This window comes from Oratosquilla oratoria, chromosome 32 (genome assembly GCF_046742065.1).
Source record: "Oratosquilla oratoria isolate Oo_2021 chromosome 32, ASM4674206v1, whole genome shotgun sequence".
Lineage (NCBI taxonomy): Eukaryota > Metazoa > Arthropoda > Malacostraca > Stomatopoda > Squillidae > Oratosquilla > Oratosquilla oratoria.
Window position 1 is genome coordinate 8251941 of NC_134808.1, and position 12500 is coordinate 8264440.

General features: G+C 39.3%; 1 protein-coding gene across 1 annotated transcript in view; it reads left to right on the plus strand.

The window, feature by feature from the left end:
• LOC143017534 (uncharacterized) overlaps nt 1–12434 on the plus strand; it is an 18547-nt gene extending 6113 nt beyond the window's left edge. Inside the window, exons 2-6 of the mRNA XM_076172323.1 lie at nt 6428–6549; nt 7440–7682; nt 9555–9609; nt 10234–10511; nt 11166–12434. Of these exons, the coding sequence (XP_076028438.1) occupies nt 6428–6549; nt 7440–7682; nt 9555–9609; nt 10234–10511; nt 11166–12158 (1691 nt within the window). The 3' untranslated portion in view covers nt 12159–12434. The remainder of the gene's footprint in view (nt 1–6427; nt 6550–7439; nt 7683–9554; nt 9610–10233; nt 10512–11165) is intronic.
• The last annotated feature ends 66 nt before the right edge of the window (nt 12435–12500 follow it).

Genomic DNA, 12500 nt, shown 5'->3' on the forward strand with positions numbered 1-12500 from the left:
GCTAGATAAAGTGAGAAATGAGGAGGTGAGGAGGAGAACAGGGGTGGAAAGGGAGTTGGGAGATAGCGTTGATGAAAGAATATTAGGATGGTTTGGACACATGGAAAGAATGGGTAAAGAAAGATTAGTAAAAGATGTGTGGAAGGCAGAGGTAGAAGGAGTGAACATGAGGGGGCGTGATAGGATGAGATTGATGGATGGTGTAAAAGGGGCATTACGAAAGAGAGGAATGTCTATTGAGGAAGGACGGGAGAGGACAGAAGATAAGGGTGAATGGAGAAGGGTTGTGTATAGATGATGCTGTGATGCATGAGAGGGAGTGGGTGGGGGATGGGGGATGGGGGATGAGGAAGTATGTATGAGAAATATTTTGACACAGCCAGAAGGGACTTCTCCCCGCCTTCTCCTTTTCTTCATGAGGGGACGGAGAGGGGGGGGGTCGCAGAATTGATGAAGCGGCCTAGCTGTGGATGTGCTGTGTCTTGCGACACTGCTTCTAACCTAGGGCAGTGGGCAAGATGCAGAGATGACCCGTCATCCAGGAGGTGCCAAGATAGGAGGAAGGGAGGAGAGTGAAGGGGAGTGAAGTATATAAGGGATGGAATGGGTGGGAGTGGTTTCTATGCCTTTTACTTTTTGGCTAACCCCCCCCCCCCGTGTAAGCGGGAAAAAGCCTTTGGTATATGTATGTATGTAGGTATGTAGGTATATATACATATATATATATATATATATATACATATGTGTGTGTATATATATATATATATATATATGTATATATATATATATATATATATATATATATATGTGTGTGTATATATATATATATATGTATATATATATATATATATATATATATATATATAATATGTACATAATTTATTTGTCTATCTAGAGTAAAAGTGATAATATATATCTATTTTCATTTGCCTGTTTACTTTCTTATATATTCATTTACTTATTTTTCTACTTGTTGACAGGAAAAAATTTACCTGTTTAAAGAGAAACCTCACGCTCCTTAAGAAACTAAAGCTTACCAGCGCTTTTATCTATAAGGACAATCTCGCACCGTAGGCCTATACATAGCAGGACTGTGAAGACATAATCAGATGAAAGTGTTCATAATCACCATAAGTCTGACCACTCACGTTCTTGTCATTCTGCTGAGTTCTCTACATACTACTCTTTGACATCGTGTATGATGCCATCAATCCATCTATACTTTATCTTGGCCTTCCCACTGGTCTTTTATATCGTTCTAAATGAATATTTGTCTTATCTTTTCTCTAATCTTTCTTATGCCTTCTTTACCGATCTTCTTCTGTATCATACCATGATTCTGCATTCACCATGGGTTCTTATACATTAGCTTTCTAAAAACAAAAAATATTTTTTGTAAATAAAATTGCAACATAAGTACTTCCTTCACCAAAGTAGCTTTGCTGACCCTCCTTTGAAAACATATTGTAACTTAACAATATGACAGTTTTGTCTAACGAAAGCGACAGTTTTTCTATAGTTGAAATATAGTCACTTCCACCTTCTCAGAGTTCCAGTGGTCTCAAATATATTCAAACTCCTCTCTTCCTCTTTTATGTTCCTTGTGTCTGCCTCATACAGTGCTATTGGCACAATCACTCCTTCATACAATCTTCTCTTAGCATCCATTCCCAAATGTCTATTTCTCATTACACTTTTTAATCCACCGAGGCATTTACTCGCTTCTCTCAATCTACATTCTACCTCCATCTCAAATCCACCTTTTCCTGCCACATTTGCACCCAAGTATGTAAAACTATCTACTTCCTCCAGTCGCTCTCCCTTAATGCTCACTTCCAGTCTGCTGTCACTTTCACCCCTTGTACATCTCGTCACCTTACTTTTACCCATATTTATCTTTAACTTCCTTTCACACACTCTCCAAAACTCTGTCACCAACTTCTCAATCCCTCCTCTGATCCTGGTAAAAGAGAAGTGTCGTTCGCAAACAACAGCTGGATCACCTCCCACTTTTCTCCATTTTCTTTGACCATTTCCAATCCTTGAGCCACCACCCTTGCATTTACTTCTCGCACCACCCCCATCCATGTATAAGTTGAGCAGCTAGCGCGACATAGCATATCCCTGATGAAGTCTTACCTTTACCTCGAACCACTCACTCTCTCCATTTCTAATCCTGACATATACTCTACTACTCTCGTAAGAACTCTTGACAGCTCCTAAAAGGTTTCCTCCCATCCCGTATATCCGCAAAACCTCCCACAGTGCCCTCTTGTCTACCCTGTCATAAACCTTTTCCAGATCCATAAAAGCCCAAAAAACATCCTTCCCTTTTCCTATAGCTTTCTCACATATCTGTCTTACCACAAAAATCTGATTGACACAACCTCTGCCTGTCCTAAATCCACACTGTTCCTCACCTATTATTCCCTCTACTCCTATCCTAATCCTCTCAATCAAGATCCTCCCATAAGCCTTCCCAACTACACTTAACAAGCTAATTCCTCTGAAACTACTACACTCACACTTGTCCCCTTTTCCCTTGTAGAGTGGAACTATACAGGCATTCCTCCAGTCCTCCGGCACTCTACCCTCTCTCCAGGAAATATCAAATAATCTCACCAGCCAGTCCACCATCACTGTACCTCCTTTTTTTAGACATTCTACATGGCATCCATCCAAATCAGGTGCCTTACCAGCTCACATCATCTTAACAACTGCTTTCACTTTATTCTTCCTTATTTCTCCTCCATTTTCTCACTCATCACTCATTTTCTTAGCACTTCCCACTGCAACTATCTTTTCCTCCCTATCTTCTTTCACATTTAGCAACTCCCTAAAATATTCTGCTCATCTTCCTTTTACTGTCTTCTCTTCCATTATCATCTCTCCATCTGTACCTTTTACCTTTTCCTCTCTACTTGATTTGCCTCCTCTTCCTCTCTTAATTTCTTTCCAAAACATCTTTTTATTACTTTAAAAAAGTTATGTCATACTCTTACCCCATTTTACATCTGCTCTCCTCTTTGCCTCCTTTACCTTTTGCTTTACTTTTCTTCTCTTTTCTTTGTATCTCTCATGTGACTTTCTCGTCCTATTTTGTAACCAATCTGTGAAAGCTCGCTTCTTCTCTTCTACAACCTTCTTTGTTTCCTTATTCCACCATTCACTACCCTTCCCTTTATTTCCTCCTGTCCTTCTTATTCCACACACCATCTTTGCACACTTTATGACTATCTCTTTGAACCATCCCCATTCCTCCTCCACTCCTAGCTCTACTCAATCCATCACTCCCTCCCACTCCTCTCTCATCTTCTTCTTGTACTCCTACTCCTTTTCCTTTTCATTTAAAGAGTTCACACTAAGCACCTCCCTACCTTTTATCCTTTTCCTCTTTATCCATCTATCCTCCACTCTCAACTTACCTTCCACTAAAAATGATCTAATATTAACCCACTCTCTCCCCCTAGAACATGTACATCCTCAATTCTTCCTATTATACTCCTATCTACCACTACATAGTCCATTAACGCTCTGTCTACCACCCTTCCTTCCACCACCCTCTCCCATGTGTACTTATGCTTGACTTTCTTCAGATATATATATATATATATATATATATATATATATATATATATATATATATATATATATATGAGTGGAAGGGTGGTGAGATAAACACCGAGTAATGTTGGAGTGTAAATTTACTGACGTTTCGTCCTTAACAGGACTTCTTCAGAGTATGAGTACATAAGCATAAAATCAACATATATATACACGCGTTCATGTCCGCGTTCCTGCTAACCCGGAAGAATTAGGACACCTACTACGCAACACAGGATTGAAGATTGCCAGCTCATCCAGCATGAAAATTGGCGAAATAAAGAGAGGTAAGGAGAGAAAAGACAACATCACTAATAGCGTGGTATACAAAATACCATGTAGCAGCTGTGAATTGAGCTACTTTGGAGAAACTGGGAGAGGTCTACGCAACGAACATACGAACACAAGAACGACCTAAAAGCCCACCGTACTTCCAACGCATTGGTGGTTCATTTGGACCAACTTGGACACCTTCCCAACTGGAGCGGGGTAGAGATTTTACAACAGGGGTTAGAAAAGAAAAAGAGGAAACTAGTTGAGGCAGCATATATAGCATCTCAGCCTTGCCTTAATCACAGGGACGGATTCATCAAACTGTCTCAAATGTCCGGACGACTCATCCGCCGGGAGATGAGGAAACAAGCGGACTCGAGTGGCGTGGGTTAGCAGGAACGCGGACATGAACGCGTGTATATATATGTTGATTTTATGCTTATGTACTCATACTCTGAAGAAGTCCTGTTAAGGACGAAACGTCAGTAAATTTACACTCCAACATTACTCGGTGTTTATCTCACCACCCTTCCACTCATTCTGTCGTCCTTCTGTCCAATATATATATATATATATATATATATATATATATACATATATATATATATATATATATATATATTGTCAGATTGATGTAGCCTTCTTTGTTCTGCGGGGTGGCAAAGACAAGACGATTCTTTATTGCAAAGAAAACTTATTTTATTCATAGTAACCAATGCTTCTATCTGTGGAATTTTGCCGCATCGAGACGGTGGAATCTTAGAGATGAAGAAGAGGGTGAAGAACCAACGCCAGGAAGCGCTGAGTATCTACGGGGGATACCGCCACCTTTGCCCTGCCCGGTTTAAGGATTGTTAGGTCAGAACATAGTCACTATTGGGAATAGGAAGGGATTGTGTTTTTTATTTTATTTTATTTTACTTTTTGTGAAGATTAGGCTACATTAAAAAAGAAAGAAAGAAAAAATTAGTGACACTGGTCTATAGGGGTGCCATGCGGCAGAGGAATATTATCTAACCTAAACTGAGGTTTCATTAACTAAAAGGTAATTTGAACTAAATTTGTTCCTTTATTTGAGCATACGATGGGTGTCCGGGCAGGTGATTTTATTGTTGATTCGAATCCCGTAATTCTCTCCAGTTCCCGAGAATGACTGTTATCTGTCACCAGCTGTCCAAGTGTATAGTAGAACAAAGGCTACTGCTTCGGCCGCAGCTACGCGCCTTCTGACATATTCGTTTCCTTTTTTTTTCAGTTAAAGTATAGACCAATCTTAGTCTGACATCCAAGAATAGCGTCTCGATCTTAGGAAAATCTTGTCAAGTGGAGAGATAGGTTGATCTCTGTACCCCACTCGACCTCAGTGGGTTATTCGGCTGTCAAACCTCTCAGGATTGTCTCCAATTGCATTTTAAAGTAGATCTCGAAAATTTAGGTGGACTGGTCGTGTAGGAAGAATAGAAGATGACAATATGGTCAAAGTGTACCCGATGGTAGTAGACCTATCGCGAGACCAAGTATGAAATGAAGTGACAATATAAAGAGTGACTTGGTGCAGCTGGGAAGCCCGAGCAAGCGGTGGCAAATGGCCGCAGGCGGTAGCGGCAACTTCCGGTGAACGGATCAAAGAACCAGATGGATTTGCAGCTGAGTAAGAAATCTCTGCCGTTGTAGGGTTAAGCGGGGGGAACTCGTCTCACCTGATACTTGCTCAGTAATGTTAACTCCTTCACAGTTGTCAATAACTTGTTTATTTGCTTCTGTCGTCAGGTGATTTTATTCAGCTGAATAAATCCCCTTAGGTAGTGAAGGAATAAAACATATATCAGTTAATCCTGTCGCTGATTTTGACGATTTGTGTAAGTGTTCTTACTGCTGCCAAACGATTTTAATTAGTCAAGGGAAACCTACACACTAAGAGTAGTGATCATAAGAACATAACAGAAAAATGGAGGAGACTACAAGAGACCATAAAGCCTACACTAGACAGTTCCATGTCTCTTATAACCTGTGAACCCTATCCATTAAATTATCTTTTCTTAAAACAATCAATTCTTTCAGCGCTCACTTCATGGTTACTAAGACTATTCCATTCGTTATCCACTCTTAATCTTTGCATCAAGAGATTTAGCCCAAAGATGAATGGAATCACTTAGCATTTATTACAGGAGAACGATAACGTATTGATGTGGTTAAGCTTGAAACTGGAGAACCCACATCTCCGTTATCATGAGACGTCTCTCTCCGAAGATCCGAAATTCTTAACTGTCGAACTTAGATCAACGTATGTGTAGGTACCGATCATTTGTCTTCTTCCAGCTTCGTTTCGCTTTTTATTTTTATTTTATTTTTATTTTCCTTTTTTCCCTTACTTGTGTTCTGTTCCTCTTGCTAGCTCCTTCGTATCCCTACCTGCTATGTCCCTCCACCTCGTTCTTCGCCTCTCAAGACGCCCATCCACTTTCATTTGGGATACACGGGACGGAATCTTCGGGTAGAGCGATGGTACCATTTGTAAATGTGATTTCAGCCAACGCTTAATGTTATTCAGCCCCGTTCCTCGAGATGAGATCACAGACGATTTATGCAAGACGCAGGACCCACGTCTCCGATGCCGATCTAATACCTTCTCTCCTTAGGCTTCTCGGGTACGCTGGCGATATACTTGGAAGCGTACGGGGTTTCGCATACTCCTAGTAATGGGTTCGAGTCCTACACTTCTTTCATATTCCTAGCAGGAACTCGGTCGCAGGTACGCAACTTCTGAGGTACACTCTTTTGGACTTCTTGGTCTGATAGAAACCTCTCTTCCTATCCCAACCCCGTCATTCAGCATTAAAACCCAATGTATATAATACTCCTTATGCAGCTTTCTCTGTTCAAACCAGGTCTTCTTTCTCATTTTCCTCGGCTTCCTTTCCCTCCTCTTCCCTTTTCTCTTCCATACCCTCCTCCTCAGCCTTCTCCTCCTCCTCCTCCTCCTCTCCCTCCTCCTCCTCCTCTTCCCCCTCCTCCTCCTCCTCCTCCTCCTTCCTCTCCTCCCATTCCTTTTCATACTCCATTCCGCCCCTCCTCCTTTTCCTCCTCCTCCTCTTCCTACTCCTCCCCTCTTCCTCCTCCTCCTCCTCCTTCCTCTCCTTCTCCTCCCCCTCTTTCTCCATAGCACCTTCTACCTTCTGCCCACTCACCTCTAATTCCAGCTGCTTCCTCTTCCCATTCTTTCCTGTCCAGACGACAGATGAGGGAGATCCCGGGGGACGCAGTGACAGGAACCTTAACAATGTATGGCGCCAAAGGCCTTTCCTGTGACCTGATAAGCTTCTTCCGATCCAGGGGGATAGCATCATCATTACTAAGGGAGGTAACAATAATAACACTAATGGCAACGTCGCCAGTAACGCCGTTGGCTCTGTAGCCATTACAAAAGAAAATATAAACATTATCAACATTACACACGCAACTGACAACACCGCCTTCACCATATCCTTTGTCATCAACACCACCATCTCCACTGACTCCGCTGTTGACACCACCACATTTAGTACCAACACCACTATTACCAGCATCACCATACCAACCACCATCGCGTTACCACAAACTATACCACCACTAACATCGCAACTACCAACACCACTACATCACTACAGCCACTAACGCCGCCACCACCAACAACAACACCACAACTAACACCAAAACCACCTACACAAGTAGCAACATTAACACCAACATCAACATCAACATTATCACTATCACAACCACTTCCATTACCATCACCAGCTCTCCGCTTACACCGAATACCGCCCCAGGTTCGCTAAGAGCGCGTTTGTTAAATCACCGCAGATACCAGAGTTTTGAGCTTATTTGTTTTTACAAAGGATTACAAAGGCGGAACATGCAGACAGGAGACCTTTTGGTCCATATTTTGGTCGGATGCGAAATAAAACATAATAATGATAAACAAATAAATGAATAAATAAAAACTATAATAATATAAAGGATAAATAAAATAAATTAATGCATAGGTATAGTTACATAATAAACAGGTAAATAGTAAATAGTAACAAATTGACATAACTAATAATAAATAAGAATCAAACGGTAATAAACAAACGGATAAATGATAACAAAACAAATAAACAAATAATATAAAATGAATTATAGTCATTAAAGCATCTTGCTTAGGTGTATATCTAAATGATTCTTAAAGCTTCGAACTGAACTACTGCACTGCTTCTGCAGGAAGTTTATTCCATTCATTAACTACACGGTTGGCGAAGTCGTTTCTACCCACTTCCATATCAAATCTATTTCCGGACAGTTTGAGGCCATTGCTTCTTGTCGAATTCTCATTCAGTGTGAAAATTTTGTCACTTTTGTCATAAAATATGACGGAACTAATTTGTCATAACCAAAATGTAAAAAGTAACTGCCTTGTAATATTTTTCCTTAATAATATGATCACTTCTGACCATTTGATTAAAGATGGTAGATATAAATACTATATCATACGTAATTTCCTAATGGTAGGTGATCGTTCAAGAATGTGATATGTATTTCCACATGGTTTTCATACAACAATGTACACGTGTATACACAAATTAACATTGACACATAGTTATACAGGGTGGTTCAAAAGTAGATGGACAGTATGTGAAATAGGTTTGTGTTTGGATTTTATTATTCCAGTGGTGTGCTCAATAGAATTTAATCGTCACTGTAATAATTGTATTAGTAAATATAATTGTATATACAATCTCAAAATAAATATTATTTACTGTCCACCTACTTTTGTATATATACATAATCTCAAAATATGTTTTATCATTGTCCACCAACTTTTTGACTACTGTGTATATGCCTATGTAAAATATTCAATTAGCTATATTTGTATTTGATATTCGTGAATACTTTTGTTACACAAACACAGATCTACTCGATGTATTCATATACATCCAAATATATATACATGGCTATGAAAATACACAAATGGATGAACACATACGTATGGTATATGCATTCATTTATGCATATACATGAATACATATATACATACATACATACATACATACATACATACATACATACATACATACATACATACATACATACATACACATGCATGCACACACACCCCTCCACATATATTCACATACACATACATATACACACATACATACACACACATGCACACATATGCATACACATACATACATATACACACCCAAATACCCCACATATGTACATAGATTACATGTATATACACATTTGCATGTAAATAGTTGTCAGTCGCAGAAGGACCCTTAACTTTCCTTGCAGTTGAGCAATCGAAGTATTTGCTCTTTGGAACAACACCTTTGTGTGTGTGTGTGTGTGTGTGTGTGTGTGTGTGTGTGTGTGTGTGTGTGTGTGTGTGTGTGTGTGTGTGTGTGTGTGTGTGTGTGTGTCTGTGCGTATGTGTACATGTACGTGTTTGTTTATATGTGCATCTGTGCCTGTGTATGAGTGTGATTTTTGTGTGTGGAAATATATACAAATAACACGAACATATACCAGAAAGTATCTGGCAAACTGTTTATTATGTTTAGAGCAAACGATACCATAAACTGCTTCTTTGTATAATAACTGAATTGTAGTAACTTACCAATATACTCACCTGTAATTCTTCTTTTTTGTTACAGGTAACATATCTCTTCTCTGCACGAATATATGTCAGGCCAATTCCAAAAACTACAGGTTAGTGGTTGAGTTCTGTAAGCTATGTTCCTGTAAAGCTCTTGTATAAACGGTAAGTAGATATGTGATAAAGATACATGCTTATTCACGCACACGCACACATGCGAATACACACATACACCTTTTTGCACAGCTGGCCCACTGATAGGCGATACGCCTAACAGAAGTTTGGTGAGAAGGTGAGAAGAGGACACACAAGGTTAAAAGGGCTTGTAAATTACAATCCATATTTATACATACTTATGGACATGTACATATAAATATACATACACATATACATGTACATATACATATACATATACATATACATATACATAAAATATAGACATAAATACTACCTTAAAAGAGAATATTGACACCCTATTCTCAGGTATTATTCATCAACACAGAAATTCAATCACTAGAGCTAACCAAAAGAAATTAATAAATTTGAACGGCGGTTATATTAAATATTCACGCCCACCTAAGGGTTACATAAATTTAACCAACAAGATTCTCACTCCAGACCAAGAGGAAGTTCTCAATTTAGGGCTTAACTGCCATATTCTGTCTAAACCTAAAAAGTTAAAAAAAAAACAGAATGCGAAATACTTATAGACGATGTAGAGAAATTATGTAAAAAAGGCGAAGTAACTGTTGAACCCACTTTTAAACAAGAAGTTATTGCCGAAGCTAATAAATCCAGAGGAAAATATAACAGCAATTTAATTGACAAGAGACATATCGAGGCTGCAAAAGAGTTGAATTCAGACCATAGTATCACCATTAGGAAAGCAGACAAAGCAGCAACTTATGTACTCATGGACACCTCCGAGTATTTAGAAAAGATAGACACCATTCTTAATGACACAACAAAGTTTAAAAGGATCAACAAAGACCCTACAGAATCACTTAAGAAAAAGGTTAATCGACTAATAGAAGGGAATAATGCTGCCAGTAAAATAAAACTTGACAAACTTTCAGGCGAGTATGGTATGGGTTACTGCTATGGGACAGTAAAAACACACAAACCTGGCAATAAACTCCGTCCCATAATTTCTCAAATCCCTGCACCTACGTACAAGCTCGCTAAGAAACTGTGCTCCATCCTAACTCCCTACACTCCCACCATCTACAGTCTACAATCCACATCTGATTTCCTAGATATCATCAAGGTAAACTCCGCTATAGGCAGAATCGCTTCTCTTGATGTGGAAGGGTTATACACCAATATTTCCGTAGATCGCACAATTGATTACATAATCAACAAAGTGTACCACGATGACACCACACCTACATTAGATATCCCAGAACTTATACTACGGGAACTGCTTGAATGCTGTACTAAACAGGTCCCGTTCACTTGCCCCCGCGGGAATAAATATTGTCAAATTGATGGTGTTGCAATGGGATCCCCCCTCGGAGTATTAATGGCAATTTTTTTCATGGGCTGCGTAGAAGAAGAAGTATTCACAAAAATAGAAAAGCCAGATATATATTGTAGATATATTGACGATATCTTCATTAAGACCAAGAACAGCAACGAAGCTGAAAAACTCGGCCACCTACTACAAAAGATATCTCAACTCACTTTCACTACGGAAGATAGCGTGGACGGAGCTTTACCCTTCCTCGACCTCCTAGTGAAACAAAATGAACATGCTTTTAACACTACGGTGTACACAAAACCCACAAACCCGGGACACTGCCTTAATGGTTCTAGCGAGTGCCCCCAAAGATATAAGGACTCCACCATCAGTGCCTATATCAGAAGAGCACTTACTCATTGTAGCACATGGGAACAAGTGCATAATGAAATAGAACGTTCTACCCAAGTACTGGTCAATAATGGGTTTAGCGAAAAAGAGATAAGCCACCAAATAAAGAGAATAATGGACGGCTGGCATAAAAACAACAATAATAACCAGAATAAAGAGAAAATTAATATCTATTATAAATCAATTTTTTCGTCAGCATATAAAGAAGACGAACGCATAATGAAACAAATTATCAAAAGAAACATCAAACCAGTCAATCCAGAGAAAATACTCAACCTGGTAATTTATTATAAAACCAAGAAAACTAGCCACCTCCTTATTAGAAACAGCCCCCAACAAGAGAAAAGGGAACTTCAGAAATCCCATGTCATTTATAGGTTCAATTGTACAAGAGGGAACTGTGAAGCCCTCCCATCCACCTATATTGGCATGACTACAATGAGGTTGTCCCGTCGCCTCTCATATCACCTGACATCTGGAGCCCCTAAAAACCACTTAAAAGAAGCACATGGCATAACACTATCAAGAGAGAACCTAGAGGAAAACACTGAAATTTTGGATTTATGTACTGACGATAGACGGCTCCCAATTTTAGAAGCATTATATATTAAAGAGTTAAGCCCAGATCTAAATAAACAAGCAGACGACCTTAGAGCCCTCCCAAGCATGAGGCAAACTGGTGCAAATCCAAACACGAGACATAACACCACAAACGCCAATATGGGACAAAACACCACCAGTGTAAACACGAGACAAAATTCCGCCACAACACGCACCCGGAGGCTCTCCTAGTGCACGTGACATTTCGTCACTGCCCGAATACCGGGTGACCTCCCCTAGTATGATCAGCCAGTTTGAAGGCTTAGTATAAAACTTAGAACTTTCATTAGACTCATCGGATTAATTCTTATCCTATAAGATAGTACATCCCAATAGCTACTGAAGAAGGGTCTAGAACCCGAAATCGCGATCTAGCTAATATGACTACATACAGCCAAGTCATAAATTTCCTTTCTAAGGAACATAAATCTATAATAAGGTATATGGAAAATACCTATAAGAAAATAATTAATGCAAAACTAGCCATCACTTTTAATGATATATACATATACATATAGGTATTTATCTGTAAAG